The following is a 23,876-nucleotide window of genomic DNA, read 5'->3' as shown; positions in this document are numbered from 1 at the left end:
TTAACCTAAAATATGCTCATTTTTAAGCATAGGTATTGTAAATACATAAGGGTTAAGTAAGCCTTCTTATACTGAAGTTGTTTTAAAAACCAATCTTATTACATACCTTGCTTCCTGTTGCTAGGACCATTTCCTCCTCTATGCCTCTCCTCCTTCTTGTGTCCAGCCAGTGTTATCTTGCTTTAGTAACTGATTCCAGTACTGTTTAGTATTATAAATGGAGCTCTCAGTAGTGTGCTTCATTCTTGGGAAAAATCTTCTCTGCAATCTGGACTTTCCCTGCTGTTAAAATCATGTGTCTTCTATTTTAAAAGAGGCTTCAGTGTCTAGTACTTCTCTTTTACTATCATAACGTTGGTTCAGGAGTAAGTGAGGCCTAGTTGATTATAAGTTGTTGACACGCAGTTTAACAAACATAAGTAACAGACTCAAAGTGGCATCAGACCCTGCCAGAACAACAGATGCAAAACATGTAGACAAATGATACTCAGACCTCTGTGGTTCAGGAGCCAAATTAGCAGTCAATATTACCCAAAAGAGCCACAGTAGTGTGAATTCATTGTTTCATTCACTATTATATCTATAATTCTCACAGTAAAATGACTGACAAAGTATTCTACAATTGGTTAATAATTTAGATTGGTTAATAATTAAATCAGTATCTTAATATCTGTTGCAAAGAGCCACAGGAGACGCATTAAAGAGCCACTTGCAGCTCCTGAGCCTCGGTCTGAGTATCACTACTGTAGATAATCAGCGCCTCTCACAACATACCTTTCAAGATCTATGGGTCCTACATATGCCTATAATATGTGGTGTACCTCATTCAGTGCACTAAATGTCCCAGTAACAGTTATGTGCGTGAAACAAGACAATCACCACGCTCTTGAATGAACTCGCACAGAAAAAGGATAAAAGACAAAAACATCGTATCACCTGTGGGTGAATGCTTTTCACAAAGTGATCACTCTATATCTGATCTGTCAGTTTGTGTCTTCAGAGGCAGCCTGCACAACACCTTAAAAGACAAACCTGGGGGCTTACATTTATAATGTTTCTAGATTTATGGCTTATAACAATCTATAACCTACTAATCTCCCCTCCCCTCAGCTTTTTTTTTCTCCTGTGGCGAGAGAGGTTTTAACGAGCCACTTCACTTTGAATGGTCTTTTGAAATAGGTGTTAATTACTTATGCCTTGCATCAACCTAGCTGTGGAAGTGTCTTCACTTAAATTTGGGTCCCACTGGCCACTCTACGTCGACTTAATAACACCACCTCCCGGAGCAACATAGGGCTTATCTACACTGACAAGTTTTGTCGATGAAACTAATGCCAACACGAAAAAATTGACAAAAACAAAGTCGCCAAAGTGAGTCTACATTTGCCCCCATTGTCAACAGATTGTGTCCACATTCGGGGCACCATTGTTGACAGCATGAGCAATGCACTGTGGGTATGTATCCCACAGTGCCTGGTGACACCATCTGTCACTAGGCGGTGTGGGAAGGCGGAAGTGGAGCGCGGCGCATCCTGGCATGTGCAAAATGTCCCATCATGCACCGCTTTGTGTCCCAGCCCTCCAGTAGTTTCTGACTTCCTTTCGTGTCGTTCTGGCTTTTCTTTCGCACCGTTTTTCCAACGGTCAGTCTTTGTAGTGTGTGCCAGCATCTGCAGTGAGAGAGGATGGATCCCGCACTTTTCTCCTATGCGCTGTTAACTGTTGTGAGGACATTGCGCATGGCAGCAGAGTTACTCACAAAGTTACTGAGAGAGGATGACTCGCAGGCACCTGAGTGTGATGTGGACAGCAGCAACTTATCAGTGCTTTTGGCATTCACAGAGCAGCTGTATACAGTAGACCGTTGCTTTTGGGGCTAGGGAAACAAGCATTGTTTGGTAGGATCGCATTGTCATGCGGGTGTGGGATGACGACCAGTGGGTACAGTACTTTAGGATACGTAAAGCAACCTTCATGGAGCTATGTGCTGAGCTGGCCCTCGACCTGCAGCGCAAGAACACCAGAATGAGAGCTGCCCTTTCAGTAGAGAAGCGTGTTTCAATCACTGTGTGAAAGATGGTGAATCCAGACTGCTACGGGTCAGTTGCAAATCAATTTGGAGTGGGGAAGTCCACTGTTGGGGCTGTATTAGTCCCAAGTGTCCAGGGCAGTAAATTACATCCTGCTGTGGAGGACTGTGACTCTGGGAAATGTACATGAAATAGTGAATGGCTTTGCAGTGATGGGTTTCCCTAACTCTAGCAGGGCGATTGATGGCACACACATTTCAATTTTACCGCCAGACCACCTTGCCTCTGAATACATCAATAGGAAGGGATACTTCTCCATGGTGTTGCAGGTGCTTGTGGATCACCATGGGGGTTTCATGGACATAAATGCAGACTGGTCTGGAAAGGTGCATGACACATGCATCTTCAGGAGCATTGGCCTGTACAGAAAGCTGCAGGCAGAGACTTTCTTTCCAGACAACAAGGTCACAGTGGGGGATGTGGAAATGCCCATAGTAATCCTGGGAGACCCGACTTACCCCTTACAGCCCTGGCTCATGAAACCTTACACAGGGCACCTGGACAGCAGCAAGGAGCGTTTTAACAACAGGCTAAGCAGGTGCCCCATGGTAGTCAAATGTACCTTTGGCCATTTGAAAGCTCGCTGGAGGTGTTTAAATGGCAGGCTAGACCTTACGGAGGATAGCCACGTGCTGCACTTTGCATAATCTGTGTGAATCTAAGGGTGAAACGTTTGCTCAGGTGTGGAGCACTGAGGCAGAGTGCTTGGCTGCACCGTTTGAGCAGCCAGATGCTAGGGCTGTCAGAGGAGCCCACAGAGCTGCTATTAATATCATAGAGGCTTCAAGGAATCACTTTGACAATGGGGCACCAACACATCTGCTTTGGAGTTGCTTCCCTGGTGTATCCATGTACAATTTTGGGGCTCAAGATCCATGCAACAAAATGCTTTAGAAGCCTGTTCCCGAGAGTGAATTGATTACTGTACGCTTTTGTAGAACACAGAATAAAAACTCTGTACCATTAAATACCTTAGCCTTTATTTATTATTAAAAAAGGTAAAATCTCACAACTGTGCGTAGCTCCAGCTATCATCATGCAAGTTGTGAGAGAGGGTGGAGTGATGGGGAAACTCAAGAGTGCTGTAAAGTGAAAAGGAATGTGTGGGCATAGAGGGGTGTGGGGTTTGGCAAAGAATTGTGCACGTGCTGCAGTGGAGGTCGACCACGGATCTGCTCAGTCTGCAGCTGTATCAAAGACTTGAGCATCTCTATCTGATCCTCCATAATTTTTATCATCTGCTCTGTCGCTTGCCTAACAAATGCTGCATTGGCTTCCCAACACTCTTCGCGTTCCCTGGTCTGTGTCATCGTGCTGCAGGTCTCGATGTCCATCAACATCCTGCTTGGCCATGCAGATTAGCTACACAGGGCAGTGTCCAGATCGCATAAAACGCTACTTGCCTTCCACTTTTCGATTCCCTACACAAACCACAGCAACTTACCCGGCATCTCATCTGCTTCCTGCTGCACATAGAGCACTTCTGGAGTGGAGAAAAGTTCCTGGCTGCCTGCCCCACCGGACGACCCTGCTGGGAGCTCCACATCCTCTTCTAGCTTCACTTCTTCATCCAGAATTTCAGCCTCCAGGTTACCCCCTCTTTCTGCTGCCTCCGAAGTATCCACGGGGCTACCGGTAGGGTGACCAGGTGTCCCGATTTTATTGGGAGAGTCCCTATTTTTCGGTCTTTTTCTTATATAGGCTCCTATTATTCCCCACCCCTTCCCAGTTTTTCACACTTGCTGTCTGGTCACCCTAGCTATGGGCAATTCAGCTCCTTATAGAAGCGGCAGGTCTTAGGTGCACCACCGGAGCAATGGTTTGTCTCCTGTGCCTTATGGTACGCCTGCCTCAGCTCCTTTATCTTCACTCTGCACTATTGCGTGTCCCAATCATAGCCCTTTTTGCACAAGCCTCGAGAAATTTGCCCATATGTGTCCCGATTCCTACGGGTCAATCGCAGCTGCGACTGAACAGACTCCTCTACCCATATACTGATCAGATCCAAGAGCTCAGCGCTGGTCCAAGTAGGAGTGCGTTTGGTGCGATAGCCAGCTATGCTTATCTGGAAAGCTCACATGGGAAGCCAGCAAGCAGGAAATGAGATTTAAAATTCCCAGGGCTTGCAAGGGGGAGGGGTGGGTAGCCTGCAGGGCAGCAGAGTTAAAACCAATGACCAGAGCAGCAGCATGAGAATTGTGAGACACTTTCTGGAAGCCAGTAAAATTTGAAAAAAAAAAAAGGTGTGGTGTCTACACTGGCTGTTTGTCGACAATAAAGGGAGGGAGAAAGACAAAAGTCTCTTATAAGGGTGAAGGTTTTTGTCACCAAAACGGGGCTTTTTTTCAATTAAAAGGCCCATTGCAGTCTGTAAGCTATTGCTGTTTTGTCTCCAAAAGGCAGTTTTTTTGCAACAAAACGTGCCAGTGTAGACAAGCCCATAGTGTCTCAGTCGATATAACTAGGTTGATGCAGTGTCAGTGTAGACGCTGAGTTGCTTACATAGACTGTTATGGGCCTTCAGGAGCTGTCCCACAATGCCCTAAAATGACAGTACAATTGATACAAATGCTCTTGGCGAGGATGCAAACTGCCAACACAAGGAGTTAAGCTTACAAAAACACAAGCAGTTTAATAGCTGTGGTGGCTATATGCCAACGTAAGTTAATTCGACATAATTTTGTAGTATAGACATGGCCTAAGCTAGAGAGCTTGTCTCTCTGATTAACAGAAGTTGGTCCAATAAATGATATTACCTCATCCATCTTGTGTCTGTAATACCTGTGACCAACACGGCTACAACAACATTGTACACATAAGTAGCAGACAGCAGATGAGGAAATGAGGCTTCATTCATAGTGAAGACCTTTCCAGAACAAAAAGGATCTGTGTTTTGTGATTGGCTCATCTAGAAATCCAGTGTAACAAGTTATTATGCATGATGTTTACTGGAAAAGTGGAGTTGATCCAGTACAAATAATGACCAAATTTTTCTTCTTTTGAAGTCAGTGGTGAAACTCCCATCAGTCCTAGGATTTGACTGTCTAAATAAAGCACAGAATAATAAAATACAGATGGGGGTATGGTGTTATAACACCATTGTTCTATTAATTATGATTAAGCCTGTGAGTTTGTCACCAAGGTTATGGAAGTCACAGATTCTGTGTCTTCTGCAGTGGTTAGTTCGCCTGGCTCAGGGGCAGCTTCTGTGCCAGGTTCGCTGATCGCTGCTGGGGCAGTCTTGGGCCACTGAGCCCCCACCCCCATCCCAGCAGCAAGGTTTGGGTGTGGGAGGGGACAGGAGGTTGGGGCACGGGAAGGGGTGAGCTGGGCTCTGGGTGACATCCCACTCGCTCACCTGCTAGGTGGAGGTGTGGCCAGGCAGCTCCGCCTGCAGGCACCACCCCTGCAGCTTCCATTGGCCTTGGTTCCCAGAGTACCCCTGGGTAAGCGCCGCCCAGAGCCCGCTTCACCCCCTCCCACACCCAAACTCTGCTGCTGCTGGGGAGGAGGGCATGGAGCCAAATAGGGAGCCTGCTGGCCCCGCCAGCTCCAGCAGGGGTCCTGGGCCGCCCACCCTCTCCCCTCCTCCCCAGCACCAATTGGGGGGTCTCGGGCTGTACGCCGCTGCCCATCCCCTCCTCCCCCTGCATGCAGCCAGGCCTCTCTCCCTCAGCACCCGTGGGGTCCCCGGGCACCATCCCCCTGCAAATTTTATTCACTGGTATCTTTAGTAACAGTCATGGACAGGTCAGGGGCCATGAAGTTTTGTTTACTGCCCATGACCTGTCCTCGACTTTTACTAAAAGTACCCATGAATAAAATGTGGCTTTAATTATGATATATTTGAGAAAATTGATGTTGACGGTCACGGAAGACTAAGATTTCCAATCATTGGGCAAAATACAAGTCTTCATGTGAAAAGTGTAAATTGTAAGTTTTTTCACGTGCTACTTTTCTTTCAGACATAAAGAAGAAAATGTAGCGGCATCAGTAAACTCTGTAGAAGATGCGAAAACATTTAACACACAGGCTGCAGCTCCAGCTGAGGAGGAAGTTAAACCTGCAGCTGATGATAATCCTTTTCCAGAGCCCAGAATCCCCTATCCTTATGTCTCTAGTCTAACTGAGAAGGAGCAGAAAACATATTTACATCTAATGACTAAGTTTTCAAAAAACCCTTTATCCTACCAATTTATTGCAACACATCAAAGAGAATATTCCCAGTATTTGGTAAGTGTTAAAATTGTCTTTTCTCCTAATATTCCTTGCTGTAATAATCCAAGGAAAATTTTCTAAAAATCATTTGTAGATAAAAATTTAATTGTAATAATTATAAGTCCTTAAACATTTCCAATTCCGACATGTTTTATCTCCCCAACAATGACATTTGAATTTTTTTAAAGGTAACTAAACATGTACATTGTTGTTTTACTGAGGCTTTTTTAGGATAGTTGATGTCATGTTACTCTAAAAATATAGTTGAATAGTTGCCTTGACGCCTCCTGCTTTCCTGTCCCTAAGTCAGTTGCTATGCTGGTAGTTATAGAAGAATTAAAGTGATGAATTGACTGTAAAATAAGTACTAAGCGGAGGACACACATGTAGAATTTCATAATGTCATGGACAAATGTTTTAACTGTATTAGAATTTAGAAACATCATGATGGCTCCGTCCTTCTGTGACGGGTGGATTAGGTCCGGCGGCCCTGTCACATCCCGCCTCAGAAAAGGAAGTAGAGAGGTCCCTCAAGCTGCTTAGAGCAGCTGTGTGAGAAGCAGCCAATCAGGGCCCAGAAATCTAGTATAAGAAGAGCTGCAGGGCCAGAGCAAGATCAATTCCTTGCTAGAGCTGGAGGAGCGTGGATGGTGCATCTGGTTGGCTGAGGGAGCTACAGGACCTCAGGCAAAGCAATGCTGGCAGAGGGCTGGTGGGAGGACGCGAAGGAGTTCCAGCCTGGCTCCAGGCCTCATAAGTCTTCAAATATGTTAAGGACTGTTATAAAGAGGATGGTGGTCAATTGTTCTCCATGTCCACTGAAGGTAGGACAAGAAATGATGGGTTTAATCTGTAGCAAGCGGGATTTAGATTAGAGACCAGGAAAAACATTCTAACCATAAAGATAGTTAAGCACTTCTAAGGGAGGTGGAATCCCCATCATTGGAATGCCCATCATTGGAGGTTTTTCAGGTTAGAGACACCCCACCGCAGTGGTCTAGGTGTTCTTGGTCCTGCCTCTCGAGGCTCCTTCCAACCCCACATTTCTATGATTTTGTATGCTGATTATATTTTAGGCTGCATCCAAGACTCACTCATTAACACCATTGGAGACCTTCATGTTGACCTTCAGTACTTGACATAGCAAGTAGTCTACTCACTGGAGTAGAAATGCACAAATATTCACTCTTTTAGTTCTTAGCAAAAATGTTTTAGACAATGAGCTACTGTATTTCCTTTTCATGCTGGATGGATGCATCATTAGGTTTGAGTCCTGTAAGTGGCATTAACGGATTCATTGGCTGTGGCTATTGATCTGTTACATAGATGGTCCTGCGATTCCTTGTTTATGGCAATTCCATTCTCTTATGTTGTGACAATGGATATATCTACATTAGAAAAATTAGTACCCATTTTTTCCAGCAACAGGGCTAGTGTGCTATTGTTAGTAGCAGTGTAAGTGCTAATGTAGACAGGGCTCATGTCAACTTGCTCTGACAGTGTCCATGCTTCACTCTCCTTGGTTAAACTAATAATATTTGTTGCAGGGAGGAAGCTTCTTTTCTTAAGGAAATAGGCTCCAATCCTGTAAGCTTCTTTTGTGTTGACTTCAGTGGAGGTGTACAAGGATCTACCAGTGTAGAATATCTAGTGAGATCTGGGCCATAATGTCTTCAGTTCTTCACCGAGATACCTGCATTGCCTTTCTAGACATGTCACTTCTTGTGTGATGTAAATAACCTACTGGATGCTTTGTAAATATGCAGTGAGATGTGTAAATCCATCCTTTATAATAATGGTTTACATTTACAATTACAGTTAAGTTATGGGGCGGTTATTTTTTGTTTTTTCTTGCTATCTTCAAAATGGGACTTTTTTTTTTGGTCTCCTTTCTTGTTACAGCAAATGAAAGAATTTCTGAACAATGAAATTGCAGAATTTTTGAAGTTTGCACAAAATGCAGCCAAGAGTTGTGTTCAGGATTATGATACCATCTCTGAGGATGCACTGCTTTATACTGAGGTAACAGAAATGTTTGTGTATCCGTTCATTCATTGAATAAATAGATGAAAATATTGGGGGGGGGGGAAGATAACATACTAGCCAGGGATGATCAGACATGCACAGTATAAATTCAGTAAACTGAGGTAATTGAATATAAATAAAGAAGTGTAGTTTGCCATCAATGAAGCATGCAGTGTCCCTTTGGCAGCAGCTGGGGCTCCCCTGTTAAGCAGGCCCATCAAACTCTCACCCTAACAAGCCCTACCTCCCTAAACCTGGACCCCTCTCTGATAAGCCCCCCACCCCACTGAGCCCCAGCCAGCTGCACCTGGATCCCCCCCCCACACACACACACCTGCCAAGCCCCATCTCCCCTCACCCAGACCCCCATCCTGAGCCCCAATCGCCATCACATGAATCCCCTGAAGGAGCCCCCTTGCCCCTGCACCCAGAACTCCCCACCGAGCCCACTGAGCCTCCCGTACCCAGATTGCCCCACACAGAAACCTCTCGCTCCACACCTGGATCCCCCCACACTAAGCCCCTCCACACTTGGATCCTGTTCGGCTGAGCCTGCCCAGCCACACCTGGTGTGACTGGCACAGCTGCACAGGGCCCCAAGGTGTTTCTGGGGCAGGCCCAGCCCTTGCACTGTGTCAGGGTCAAGTGCAGCCTCACTGCCGAGTCCCTGTACAGGGAGAGGTGGAAGCTTCAGGGTGATCTTCCCACCTCAATGCAGCCAGTGGCCTGTGCTCCCTACTGCCATGCTGGAGCCACATTTATTTATTGACAAATAAAATTTGCAGAACTTTAAAATATTGTGCACAGAATTTTAGTTTTTTTGGCACGGAATTCCCTCCGGAGTATGAGATAAGACCTTGCTATACCTCCTTGGACTCACTCAAAATCACTATAATAGAAAAGTAAAGGCAGTGTTACCTATCTGATGTCATATGTCATGGTGAACTAGGGTGAACGCAGCCCTCTGTTAGTTTCCCAGGTATTTTCTGTTACAGTGGTACGTATTCCTCTAGAACTGTCAAATAGTGAATGGCAAAAATAAGAGTATCATAAGAATATGAAGGGCAAGAGCTGAATTTCTGCCTTATTCCTGCACTAATTTGCAGTGGGAGCAAAATGGGGGGGCTGAATATGAAATTGGCAAATATAAATTTTAATTAAAAGTTGTTGTTTATTAGAGATGAAGTGGAGAAAGTACTATAAAATAAAATATTTTGATAATGGTGTATATTTCTGGTAGTGACTTACCTTGACATGAAATAACCTATTGTGTTAGAATGGTAAACTTTTCCAGTCTTCCCCACTTATAGCACAGAGCACTGTCTCGGTCCATATGTATAATATTTGTTAGTGAGTAGTTACTTCAACTAAATTTAGTAATGAGGCTGATCTTATTTCACCTTAAAATTTTCTTGTTTTGCAGTTTCTAGTACACAAGATAGATTTGTTCTGTAGTTGAGAAATAGTTTGCGTAGACACAATGATTAGAATCCCAATCTACAGTATAGCTTTGTTTCACAAAAGAAACAATAAGGAATAAAAACATGGATTTGTTTAAAATTGAGATTAGCCTTCATTTGTTATATACCTTGTTATATATTGTCTATTGTTGCAGTTTGTGTCCATTTTTTTTTTTTAAACAGGGGACCCTACACCTGGTCACAAAATGTAGCTTCATTCCTCCATGTCTTTTACTCTGTGATTTATATTTAACAAAATTACTTGCCTCCAGTCATCTTTGAAACAGCAATTGTGGACAGAGAATGGAATAATTTTTAGTAGGTGCAAGTAATGAATTGCTAAGGTCCCTGAGTACATGATGTGAAACGAGTGTAATTTGTCTCTGCATCCAGGGTTCATGTGCAAATGAATGTGTTTCCACAGGGGACATTCCCCTACTCTTTACCCTTGCATCTTTCACCTGAAGCCTACATAAAATAGATACCATGAAAAAAGAATGATTAACGGTGTTTTAGAGTCCAACTAGAAGGCTGAGCCTACAAAGAAAGTTGCTTATTTGCTGAGAGAAAGACTTAACTAGTTCAGTGCAAACTGATAGGCCTAAATATGTATTTACAGATTGGTATCTGAATAAAAATGATACTTTTAAGTACCCCTTTTGCTGTCATATATACTGTATCAACAGTGATTATTACACCTCCATAGACTTATTGTATTAGTAGTAATAAATATTTATTTGCATTCTACCCAAAACTCCAAAAGTTTTCTGAGAGCTTTTCCTTCTCTGTGCTAATTCCAGTATAACAGAACAACAAATGTTACCTGTGGATCTCAGATACCCACAGGTGACTTAGCTGGCTTGTCAAAGAAGAAAAAAAACACATGGGGTTTATTTTTAAAGGATTTTAAAATTGGGGAAAATGTGTAGGAGATAGGAGGAGCACCTTAATCTGTTTCTCTGCTTTTGTTTATTCCTGCCTCATCCTCTGCAGAACCTCCAAAACAAGATCATAGGAACTTTTAGCCACTTTTGAAATTATAAACTCATGGTATTTTATGCAGTGGAAAAACAACAGCCAAAAACAAAAAAACAAACCATTAAGCACACTTGTATTCTATACTTTTTTGTTTTGTGTTTGTACAGTGCCTAGCATTCTGAGGCCCTGGTACATGACTGGGGCATGTAGGTGCTACCACAATACAAATAATAACTGAATGAGTTTCTCCACCCCATTTTTATTATCAAGACCTGTTTCATTTCCCTAAAACATTTCATCTGTACCGGTAATCTTTGGTTCTACAATTCTTCTGAGCTTTCTGGATCAGAGTAATCTATAATGTGGTAAGGTACCAAACGCTTTTATGATAAATTACAGAATATACTTTCTTCTCCTCCATTCTGCCAATTGATTAATTTAGATTGTCTAGATCAGTATTCTGAACAATCCTTTCTTAAATAAACCCATACTGTTCTCTGCCTTTAATAATTTTCACATTTATAGATGTTTCCAATATCTTTCCTCTAGGGAACTAGGCCTGCAGATGTTTAATTTTTCTCTATCCTCCCTTGATCCCTTACTAAATATGGAAAACCAAATTAGTTCTTTTAATACTGCCTCTAGTCTTAAAACCAACGTATAACTTAGCCAAAGGCTTTCATATTCCCTTACTAGTTCCTTCCGAATTTTGGAATGTAATTCTTCCAAGTTTGGCATGTTTCCATGTTTTATCATTATAATGGCTTCATTATCTACTTTCAGCAATCGCAAAGCTTTTTTTCACACACGCCCCATGCAGAGAATCATGTCCCATTATCTGGTAGCAGCTTATTTTCTGCTACCTTTATAAAGACCGATATGATGGTATAATGTAGTATCGCGCATTTTACAGTTGAAGAAACTGAGGCCTGCGAAATCTAAGACCAGCCTGAAAATGTGATCCTTATACAAACTCCTGTTTTCGTAGCTGCAAATGGGTAACTGCAGTTAAGGTGATTTAATAGTTTCAGTACCTGATTTGTGGGCATAATCCAATACTTAGACTTCCAGGTGACCTTAATTGCATTTGTGCCCACAATTTGTGGATATTTTTGAAGACCAATTTTTAAAAATCTGGACCCAGTGATTTGCCAAGGATCACACAGTGACTCAGTGCCAGATCCAAGAATAAATCTACATCTTGCAACTTCCATTCCTGTCTCTTAACCACAAGATATTCCCTCTCTCTCTCTAGGTTCTTATCTACTGTTTCCTCCATCACATTGTTATTTGAGCACCTACCCATCTCCTTTCTGTGGCAGTGCTTTAAAAAAAACAACAAGTAGCCTCCTACCAACCTCATTTTTTCCTTTTTCTTTTTGTCACAATCTGTTAAACTGAATTCTAAAGAAGAATAAAGAAATATTTTTAACAAATCCATTCGCAGAAATGGATTAAATAAATGTTCTTTCTCATAGCTGAAAATACAGGCAGATGTAACTTTCACAGCAGCATTCTAATTTTTATGAAACTGTTATGGTGTTGATACATGGGCTATGTAACATCCTTTTTTCTTTTCTTTTTTTTCTTTCTTTAGCAATTTCTAAGTGCTTGTATTGGACATGTGAAGAAGTACCCTGAATTTTACATTCTCCATGAAATCACCGGTATCATGGGAGGCAAATTTAGCCCAGAGTTGACCTTGAAGCTGGAGAAAAATCTACTTGCATTGGTAACATCTCTCTCTCTCTCTCATAAAATTTTCTGATAACTTGAATTAAACATGCATTACATTATGTAATGCTACATTGATTGAGATCACTCTTCCATGCTTGGACTATAGGTTACAACTTGCAAGACACATTGCTTAGGTCAGGGGTGGGCAAACTTTTTGGCCCAGGGGCCACATTGTGGTTGCGAAACGGTATGGAGGGCCCGGTAGGGAAGGCTGTACCTCCTCAAACAGCCTGCCACCTATTTGCCCCCTCCCACTTCTCACCCCCTGACTGCCCCCCTCAGAACCTCCGACTCATCCAACCCCCATGCTCCTTGTCCCCTGACCGCCCCCTCCTGGGACCCTCTGCCCCTAACTGCGCCCCTGGGACTCCACTCTGCCCTCCACCCCCAGCCCCTTTTGTAATGTGGCCCTACGAACATGGGCAGAGGACTCAGGAGGAGCAGGGGCAGCCACACAGCTGGAGAGAAGCGGTGGTTTCCCCTTCAAAGTGCAGCTTCTTTCCAGCCAGCTGTGCGGCCTCCCGGTGCTCCTCCTGAGTCCTCCATCCACATTCCCCGTGCTCCCGCCACCCTCACCGCCCACCTGCTCCCCTGCCCCCGCAGTGCAGCCCCTCCCCTCTGCGGGGTTTGTGCCAGTGCTGAGCTGCCCAAGTGCCCAGCCCTGGGTCCCCCTGTTGTTGGGGGGCCTGTGCCAGGGCACCCTGTGTTCATTGGCAAATCTGCCCCTGAGCCACGCCGCCCAGCCGGAGCCAGCCACACTGCCAGCACAGGGAGCTGAGGCTGCGGGGGAAAGGAGACAGCAGGGGAGGGGCCGGGGCTGGCCAGGAGCTCAGGGGCTGGGCAGGATGGCCCTGCGGGCCGTAGTTTGCCCACCTCTGGCTTAGGTAATAAGTACATTATCTTGGAGACTGGAAGGTAGCCGTTCTATATGAATATTTCTAAAATATGAGAATCAGACATTTTTAGAGGGAATTTATATAAACAATATTTTCATCCTAAAAAAATCTAATATAAAATCCCAACACTGATGCCAATAGATGTCTGATACTGCTTTATTTTATTCAAGGGAAAGACAAGATTTGTTAAAGTATTGTCACCTGCCATGCATACGCAACTACAGCTATCTGTAGATTATAAAACTGCAGCATCTGTTGCAACTCCAGAACAGAAAGCTTCTGCTCTGCACGATGTGAGTAACTATTGTTGTTATAATGTATGTAATAATGTAATTCATATCATTCTTTTTAGTGGTGCATGATCAATGTAGCGTTTCTGTTACAACAACAATCCTACTATTTTTAAAGTTTGAAATAGCACTAACAGCCTGATCCGATGCTCACTGCAGTAAATTCCATTCATTTCAGTAGACATTGGATGAGGCCCTTAGATAGCCAACATGTCGGCTATCTATAACCTCTAATGAATTTAGGTAGAGCTATTGTTTGCAGTACTCTGTTTAAGGATCTATTTTTGTATTAATTAAAACTTATCTTTTTTGTATTAAAATATCAATATATATGTAATAAAAAGAGTTTGATTATACAAAAAAAATTAGTTTACAAAGGATTTTTTTTTCTCATGGGAATTTATTTGTCACAGAATGTGAGCTCAGTCTTTGAGTTAAACAGTTTATTAGGCTATATGCTAGATTAATTCCTGAAAAGATATCTTAAATTATTGCTAGTATCCTTACATAAACAAAGTGATAAGAAGCAGTTGTCGCCTATCACAGATGCCGTATGATGTGGCTCTTTTAAAAAAAATAAAATAAAATTATTCTACATAACTTGTTGTACACTAATATAGGAGCTATGTTCACAGGTTGTGCATTGGCCATTCAAGAGACCCAGAGATTTTGGAGGGTTAGGGCTTGGAAATGTCTCAATGGTGCAAGAGGAGAAGTCAGGAAGAAACCATTAACATGTCCTGTGGTTCATCAAAGGGTAGTCCGGCTACTGTGAACTACATATAGTTCACTGGCAAGAACCTTGAAAGAAAGGAAGAAATAGCTGGTGGTTCCTCCTTCTCCCCCACATTCTTGTACTGTCCTGAACTGCTCTTGAGTTCCCCACATTGCCATTTCTGATCTTTCCAGCTCTCATCATCTCATCACCCCATGCTTCCAAGTTCTTCATGCTTGTGTAGATCCACAAGCATAATTCCTGGCAAGTTTCATAATCTTAATTCTATATTTCTTGCGTTTATCATATTTGGATTATGTGTTTAACATTCTTGAAAGGTAATATTTACTCAGATCACTGGTGTGTGCCTGCATATTTAACTTCACCATGCTTTTTTTGTGTGTGGGAACTGTTAATGCTATTTCTGGGCCCATGAGGTGTTGATATTTTTCTAAATGTTGAGGATACAAGAGCATCCTATGATAGTCTAATGAACAAGAAGTAGTGATGCTCCATTAGTTGAAATTGACTCTTCAATGTGTTGTGTTATATGCTTGTATTTTTTTTTTATTTTACTGACTCAAAGTACTAATTGTGTGTTTGTATGAGAGAGAGAGAGAAATGTGGTGGGGGGGGGGTTGTTTGTTTTGTTTGGGTTTTTTATTTTTATTTTTTTAAGCATCATGCAGCTGTTTATTGGTTTTCTTTGTTCCCTTTTTTCCTGATAATTTTTTGTACTACAAGATGTATGTATAGGATTCAGAGAACACTTTTTGGGTCTTGCCTTAAAGTTTTTGATTCTGAACTTGAACACTGATGTTGTATTTGAATATTTGTTTTCAAATATTTTTTTTTTCGGTAATTTAAAAAAATCCTGGATATTGAAATTAACAAGCAAAAGAAGTTAATGTTTAAAATGTCACTGTTAATTTCTTTTTTTTTTTTATTAATTTGTTTCAGGACATTAGCTTGGATCCAAATGCTGAAAAACTTGCTTTAAAATATTGTCCACAAATAGTTTTAAATAGTCAGTCATTATTTACTTTGTTGAATAATCATGGACTAAACTATAAGGAACAGTGGGAAATACCAGTTTCTGTTAAAATGATCACTGCTGAAGGTACAGTATGTTTTTGTTCACAGGGTTTGTGGTTTTTATAGTTACTTTTCCAGAGGTACACAGATAAGAGAATTTGAAAATCCTAATTCTCCAAATAGTCTTTCCCTATTTATGCATACTTATGCTTATACATTGATTCCCTGTAACACTATGAATTATTAGTCAAATAATGTGTGCTTTCTGTTGTCATTGTTATAAAATTACTTAGGTGTTTCTTTTGCACCACACAGCTATCTTTGTAGCTTATGATTCTTTTTAATGGTCTCAGATCTAACTTCTCAGTAATCATACTACTTAATAAGTGTGCAGGAAAAATTTACAAGTTAAAAAAACAGCTTTGTTTCTTAATGAGGGAATGGTAATTATGTTTCATATAGAGCATTCAGGCTTTTTAAGTTTAGTCAAATCAGTTTGCATAAACACATACCAACCAGCAAAAAGAAGACAAGAGAATGGAAAAATAAGAAAATAGTGCTCCCTTTCTGGTCTGGTGGTAGATGGGAGTAGTCATTTTAGACAGTTTCATGATGGGGCTGTGGCTCTTTCCTTAGGCATACAGAGTCTGGTCCATGTAAACTCTGATTGGAAAGGGTGGATTAGAGGCACAATCTCATAGCTAGGTGTAGTTTCCCCTTTTTCTTGGTGACAGGAACCAGTGGCACTGCTATCAGAATGTTAAGGCAAAACCAAGTCTATGACGTAGGGTTCATTGGTAAAATCTGAGAAATTCCTTGGCCTCAAGTCAATTGGCATAGCATTTGTGACTAGGATCAGAAAATAAAGAAAAGCAAGGGAAAAAATGAATACAAAATAAAACCAACAAAAGCAGAGAGAGGGATGAGCTTAGGCCCTAGACTTGAGCGGCCCATAGAAAATTACTAGGCTGTTCACAACAGAGGTTTCTAGTAGCTTTTCTAACTGATTTAGGAGCCTGAATCTCATTTTCAAAGGGGATTTAAGCACTTTTTGACTTCCAAGTGTTTAAATCCTTTTTAAAAATGAGACTGAGCCCTGGTCGATACTACAGAGTTAGGTTGACATAAGGCAGCTTACATCAACCTAGCTCTGTAAGCATCCACAGTAAAATGTAGCCCCTATGTAATTCGCCCACTACAGCGACTTAATAACTCTACCTCCATGAGAGATGTAGTGCTTAGGTCAATGCAATGTCAGTGTAGACACTGCGTTGCTTACGTTGACTGTTGTTGTCTTTCAGAATCCTTCCTGCAATGCTCCACGCTGACAGTTAAATTGGTGCAAGTGCTGCTGGTGAGCATGTGCATCACTGACACAAGGAGTGTAGTGTGGACATGCAAAAGCAATTTAATTACTGTGGTGACTGTATCTCAACGTAACTTAGGTTCACTTAATTTTGTAATGTAGACATACCTTAGGCTCTTGAATCAGTTAAGTGTTGCAATGCTATGTGCACTAAATGCCTAAATACCTTTAAAAGTTTGGGCCTAAATCAGTTACACTCACTCTGTTAGAAGTAGCCCAAGTCAATTGATCCTATTGTCATGACCAATCTCAGTGTTTAAAACAGTGGTTTTCAGCCTGTCGTCTGCAGGCCTGTCTAACATTTCCAAAGGGGTCCACATCTTCATTCAAAAACCTATCTCAGGTAATTCCATTAAGTGAAAGCTATTAACTATATCAAGGAACAGCAAGACTCATTCTGATGAAGCAGAAGGGGTGGGGGTGGGAGGGAAATCTTGTGATTTTATTTGAGAGTTGCCATTCCATCCCAGAAAAGCTATTAGTTGTCTGAGAATTACTTTTCAGTGTTTCAAACATGATCTGCATGTTTGGGTTTTTCTTTCATTTTAAAAAAAGAAGTTAGGGAGCATGAAAATTCAACTATTTTTTTTATAGCTGTGATTTTGGTACTTCATGAGGAAGCAGCCATCTAGGATGCAGGTATCATGGCCTTTCTGCTCAATATTATTATGCTTTTCAGTTAAAAAATCAATTCAGGTAATGTAGTTTGGCTGGAGTTATTAATTTATTCCATAAATTCATTTAAGGAAAACATGATGAGGCAGTTTTCTATAATAATCTGGAAATGAGCCAAGAAGGAAATTTCTTGTTTTGTAAAGAAAAAAAGGTCCAATTTAATTGCAATGATCATAAAAAGTAAATGTAAAAAAAAACAAACCAGCTACTGCAGTTAATCCTCTGTTCTCAAGGAGAGAAACTGATAGCAAAGTCATCTGATAGGACAAGGTCTAAAAATCTATCTTGTTACTGAGAATAGTAACGACCTCTAGAGATATTGCAATTAACATTGAGTTTGGACATGCTATTTTATATCACATTATTGAAATGAAATGCCCTCCTTGTGTTTTAAAGTTGTAAGCTGTGCTCTTTGTGAAGTAAGTAAATGTGTTCCTTGCAAATTTTATAAAATATAGTAAGGTAGGGATGGTATCGAAGAATTGACTATGTAATAAGAGTTTCAGAAAAACATTTACTGTAGTTTCATAAAACAAATTAGTAAAAACTTCCTGGAATTGAAAGGGCCAGTGTTAAAATGTACTGTTATATAAATAAGTTAGGTTAGTAGAAGACACTCCTGCCAGTAGGAAACACACAAAACTGGTAATTTAGTCTAAACTAGGGTGGTCAAACAATTAAAAAAATTAATTGCATTTTAATCTTGTGATTTAAAAAAAGTAATTGTGTTTTAATCGCGCTGTTGAACAATAATAGAATACCGTTTACTTACATATTTTTGGATGTTTTCTACGTTTTCAAATATATTGATTTCAATTACAACACAGAATACAAAGTGTACAGTGCTCACTTTATATTTATTTTTGATTACTTGTATTTGCACTGTAAAAAAACAAAATAAATAGTATTTTTCAGTTCACCTAATACAAGGACTGTAGTGCAATCTCTTTATAATGAAAGTCGAACTTACAAATGTAGAATTATGTACCAAAAATAAACTGCATTCAAAACTGAAACAATGTAAAATTTTAGAGCCTGAAGTCCATTCAGTCCTACTTCTTATTCAGCCAATCGCTCAGACAAACAAGTTTGTTTGCATTTGCAGGAGATAATGGTGCCCGCTGCTTGTTTACAGTGTCACCTGAAAGCGAGAACAGGCATTCTCATATCTCTGTTGTAGCTGGCGTCGCATGATATTTATGTGCCAGATGTGCTAAAGATTCATATGTCCCTTCATGCTTCAACCACCATTCCAGAGAACATGCGTCCATGCTGATGATGGGTTCTGCTCGATAACAATCCAAAGCAGTGCGGACAGATATGGGCCATCTTAATTATCACTTCAAAAAGTGTTTTCCTCCTGCTAACGATAGCTCATCTCAATTGATTAGACTCTGCCTGTTGGTATGCATACTTCCACCTTTTCATGTTCTCTGTATGTATAAATATCCCCTGTCTGTGTGTTCCATTCTATGCATCCGAAGAAGTGAGCTGTAGCTCACGAAAGCTCATGCTTAAATAAATTTGTTAGTCTTTAAGGTGCCACAAGTACTCCTGTTTACTTTCAGGACAGAGATTGCACTACAGTATTTGTATAAGGTGAATTGAAAAATACTATTTTTAATCATTTGAAAATGAAAATGTAGAAAAACATCCAAAATATTTAATAAATTTCAAAACTGCGATTAATCGCGATTAATTTTGTTGTTAATCGCGTGAGTTAACTGCAATTAATTTACAGCCCTTGTCTAAATCAGTTAAGTCATGCAAATACAGATATTTTTGTTGCCAGATGAATCCTGGCAGGAGTTTGAATATAGACTTCCCCATTTTTCTATGTCTACTACCTTCTGACCGTTTTTTCACTTTGTTTCCTCCAGCTTGTTAAAGAAGTTAAAATGTTGTCTTAACAAGTTAGTGGATTGTGAATTGATGGTGATATGGAATCTCAAAATTTGATGTGAATAAAAAAAATGTTTTTTCTTCAGTATTTATTGAATACCCAAGGTGAATAATTGAGAGTCAGGTGGGCAAGGCAATACTTTGTCCCACCTCCCATTACAGTTGCTAACCAAGGGCTTTTACTTAGCTTGCAGCAAGCCGGGGTGTCAATGCACAGCAGTCTACTGTGCATTGTGTTCTTGTGGACCCAGGTGCTGTGCACTAAAAAGGGTTCCTTGGTGTGCTTTAATCTACTCCCAGATCAAAGTGGGATAGATCAAAGTGCACTACAGAAAGTTTTGTTCGCAGCACCATGTGGATACTTAGGCTATGGCTACACTACAGTGCTTACAGTGGCATGGCTGCACTGATGTAGCTGCGCTGCTAGTGCAGACAGTCTAAGCCGATGGGAGAGAGCTCTGCTATGAATTTAATTACTCCAGCCCCCACGAGGGGCAGTAGCTATGTCGGTGGGAGAAGCTTTCTCCTGGCACTTAAGTCGGTATAACTTACGTCGCTCAGAGAGGTGGTTTATGTTTCTCAGAGATGTGAATAACGTATACTGATTTAAGCTGCAGCGTGTACATAGCTTTAGTGTGCAGTGAGCTGGTGCAGGGTAGATTCACATCCCAGCTTGCTATAATAATAAGTGTTCATATAAACAAGCCCTGATAATGGGAATTCCATACCAGGGAAGGAGTTGGCAAGAGGGGATTGGAAGGAGTGAATACAAACGTTTGCAAATTTCATGTATTTGTTTATGAAGCATAATTGTCTTGTCTGTAACTGTTTGACATAATGCATACCTATTTGATGGTTTTCACTTTAATCTGCAGAATGCTAAATTAACACTTTATCACATAAAAGGCTCCCGATCATGTGTGATGTTATTAAAAGGGTGGTCTTATTCTCTGAAACAACCAAACTCTTCACTATACTTTTTTTGTTTAAAGTGTGTGTCCTACCTTCAAATGATTTTGTAAAGATTTATTTCACTGATTTTTTTTCCCTGTAAAATTAACTGTTTTCAAAAGTATCAACATAATCTGAAGACAGTGGAGTCTATGATATGAATGTTGCACTTAAGGCAAAGTCTAAAAACAGGAGGGCGTTATGGGGGGAGGGATAGCTCAGTGGTTTGAGCATTGGTGGGGCAAAGTCAGTACTTGGTCCTGCTAGTGAAGGCATGGGGCTGGACTCAATGACCTTTCAGGTTCCCTTCCAGTTCTATGTGGTAGGTATATCTGTGTGTGTGTGTGTGTGTGTGTGTGTGTGTGTGTGTGTGTGTGTGTGTGTGTGTGTGTGTATATATATATATATATATATATATATATATATATATATATATATATTAGTTTAGGTTGCTGAACATTCCTTGCTGGTAATGAGACGTGAAATGGAAAAAAACAGGCTTGACACTCAGAGCCCTAGATCAGTTTGTGGGGCTGGCAGTTGGAGAAAACACCTTTTTTTATTTGCAAACTGAATATATTTGATCTGGGAATTGGTGAGATATAATGAATGTGAAACCCCAAAATGCTAATTTTACAAATTAACTTTTCAGGATAGAGCTGCACTTTAAATAATATGTGAAACTGAAGTAAACTGTCAACATATTTCATATTGCTGCCATGGAGTCCTGATAAATTTCACTTTCTTAGATATATGTGTTCCCCAATGAATAATTAATAGAAAGGAATGTAAAATGGTTTTCAAGACAAGTCGGAGGGACGAAGTTTAATATTTAAATTACCTAATGATTTTTCTTTAGAGTATGGGAAAAATAAACCCTTTCCTCCTCTTAAAAGGTACCAAACCAGTCAAAGTGATTTATATTGACTCACCACTCCCAAAAAAAGAGATGACCGTGAGAGAGAAGAACCAAATTTTTCATGAAATCCCGCTGGACTCTGTGATATCCAAAAAATCAGTTATTCCAGTCTCTGCTGTGTTGATGGACAATCCATTTGAGGAAAATATATTTCAGTGGAACGTATGTAGCTGTCTGTCTTTTCAAAAATATGCTATCTTGTTTCCTTGATCTTTGTGTTCTGCAGTGATATTGGGGGAAAACAAGGTTCTCGCCATTATCATCACTGAATTATGGAGGTTTTTTTAATGTCTCTCTCCTTAAATGCTTCTATCTAGTTTAGTCTGATTACTGATGTGTGCCCTCTTTAAATATATTTGTTTGTATGGCTTACATAGGTGGCAGTTTTCATATTGTTTGTTCCCTTTACTCATATTTTGAAAGGCTCTTGTGACTCTTAGGTTTAGAGGTGTTTTATACATAAATTACTGAAATATTGTTCTTTCCGTCTTCAAAATAATGTCTGGTGGGTACAACATTTTGTGCATCTCTGTTGCATTGGATTTAGCAATTTGTTTTACTTTGGTGTGATGCACTTTATTGTTGATTTAATTTTTCTTTGTTTATATGAAGATGCCTCCTGATGCTTGTCAATTAAGGAGGACTCCGACTCTGGACCACATGGATCTAGACTTTGACAATGATGTCACAGAATTGGAGACCTTTGGAGCAACATCTAAGCCCTTGAAGACGTCCAAAATGGAAAATACTCCTGCTAACGTATGTAAAACTCTATCAGACAAGCTAAAAATAGAGAAACAGTTGGTATCTACTGTAAGCGATGGTGCTGAAGAGGGAACAAGCAAAGTTAATGAGCAGGGATTTTCAGCATGTAGTAATGTGCAGAATGTGAACAAGACACAGTTGCCATCATCAAATGGTGGTGATGTGTGGACTGATTCTGAAGAAAATTCCTCATTTAAAGGCCTTGATTCAAATGAAGTTGAGTTAAATGATGAGCAACATGGTACGACCACAAACAAAGTATTGGACAATTGTACAAAGTTAAATACTTTGGCTAAAACTGATAGTTTCAGGAGAGAATCTGAAGTTACAGAAGTAAACGAGACTCCCGTTTCTTTTTGCAATAGTGATACTGATGAAGAACGTTTGATCATTGACACAGAATGTAAAAATGGGGAATATTGCAAAGCAGCTGTGTTCAGTTCTAATCCAGATCCTGTAGCAGATGTACCTAAATCACCCTCCCCGATACACACTTCATCAAGTAGCTTGGCTAACTCTTCAGAGAGCCCAGACCAGGAAAAAACTGTTTCCAAAAAACCTTTCAAAAGGCTGTCTAAAGAATTTGACCCTCTTGGACAAATTTTGAAAATGCAAACTGAACTCCTTAAGCCGCCTTCCCCAAAAGCTCCTGAGCAGCCACTGGTGAATTGTGATAAAAGTTCTAATCCTACACCAAGCCTTGTGCCACCACCTTCAAAACCCACTGTAGCTTCCAGCATGGAACCTGCTGCAAACACAAGCAGCTTACCTAAATTTACATGGACTTCACATTTTCAGGGAGCTCCAAAGGGTAAGTGTTGCATTTAGTGTATTCAGAATTAGAAGGAGAATTTGATAAAGCAGCCATAGAAGCCTTAATTCAGTCCTGTTGAAAGCACTATAATGGTAGCAAATATGTTAATTTTTGAGGGCGGAGGAGAGGTGATGGAGCTTGGAATAGCACTTTGTTGTGTGTGAGAGAGAACGAAAATCTTGGATGCTCTGCTTAAATGCAGAAAATGTGCAGAAAATCTTTGTAGCTGTATTGATCCTTGATGGAAAATGTATAAAGGTAAAATTTTATTTGATTTATTTTACTATTGAGCCAGCAAAAAAAGTTACAGTATCTAAGCTTTCAGGCCAACAGCTTTTCAAGCACGGGGGGGGGGGGCTTCAAATATTGTGTATTGTCACACATGGTTCATTAAAATGGCCATATTATTTGTCAAATTTATTGAAATACATTTATTCTTTATCTCATTTACATCTTCACTAAAAATCTAGGACCTGATTATCATTTGTGCAAATGAGAATTACTCCCTGTCATTGCATCACTGCCCCATGTGCATTTTTGTGGCAGAACACTGTGCTGTAGCCTCTCTGCCTCAGTTTTCCTGACAGAGTTTAGAGTCCAGTTCGGTGGCTTATGTGACTCAGCCCTCTGGCCAGCTCACTCCAAAAGTTCAAACCCCTTTTAGGGTAGCAGAGTTCAAAGTCCCAGTACAAACCAAAGGAGTCTTTCTCCCAATAGGGCTTAGTTCTCTGCTTCTTTGGGGATTATTTGTCTGTCCGTCCTCTGGTCTCAGCTCTCAGTCCCTGCACCCCTTTCCTTCAGGTAGGGCACCTCTTCTGTGGCCTGGCTTAACAACCATCAGCAGGTCACAGGTACTTCCAGAGTGTTGTTTCCTCTTTTTATGTTCCATTCAAAGCCAAATGGTGGAAGGAAGTTTGCTTTACAGTATCAAGTGGTACTTTTGAGTCCCAAAGAAGTTGTCTAATCCTTTTGTGGTGAAAATCAATGGAGGGTGAAGTTTGGGTATTTGTGACCAAAGAAGGAGATGAGTATTGTACAAC

General features: G+C 40.7%; 1 protein-coding gene across 2 annotated transcripts in view; it reads left to right on the top strand.

Annotated features, from left to right (window-relative positions):
• ICE2 (interactor of little elongation complex ELL subunit 2) overlaps positions 1-23,876 on the top strand; it is a 59,207-nt gene that overhangs the window by 7,946 nt on the left and 27,385 nt on the right. For both annotated transcript variants that reach the window (XM_039492848.1, XM_039492847.1), the window contains exons 3-9: positions 6,056-6,323; positions 8,211-8,330; positions 12,369-12,503; positions 13,575-13,697; positions 15,370-15,529; positions 21,235-21,419; positions 21,870-22,833. In XM_039492848.1, coding sequence (XP_039348782.1) covers positions 6,056-6,323; positions 8,211-8,330; positions 12,369-12,503; positions 13,575-13,697; positions 15,370-15,529; positions 21,235-21,419; positions 21,870-22,833 — 1,955 coding nt within the window. The remainder of the gene's footprint in view (positions 1-6,055; positions 6,324-8,210; positions 8,331-12,368; positions 12,504-13,574; positions 13,698-15,369; positions 15,530-21,234; positions 21,420-21,869; positions 22,834-23,876) is intronic.

The sequence above is a fragment of the Mauremys reevesii genome, linkage group 10 (genome assembly GCF_016161935.1).
Source record: "Mauremys reevesii isolate NIE-2019 linkage group 10, ASM1616193v1, whole genome shotgun sequence".
Taxonomy (NCBI): domain Eukaryota; kingdom Metazoa; phylum Chordata; order Testudines; family Geoemydidae; genus Mauremys; species Mauremys reevesii.
This window is presented reverse-complemented; position numbering and strand designations above follow the sequence as displayed.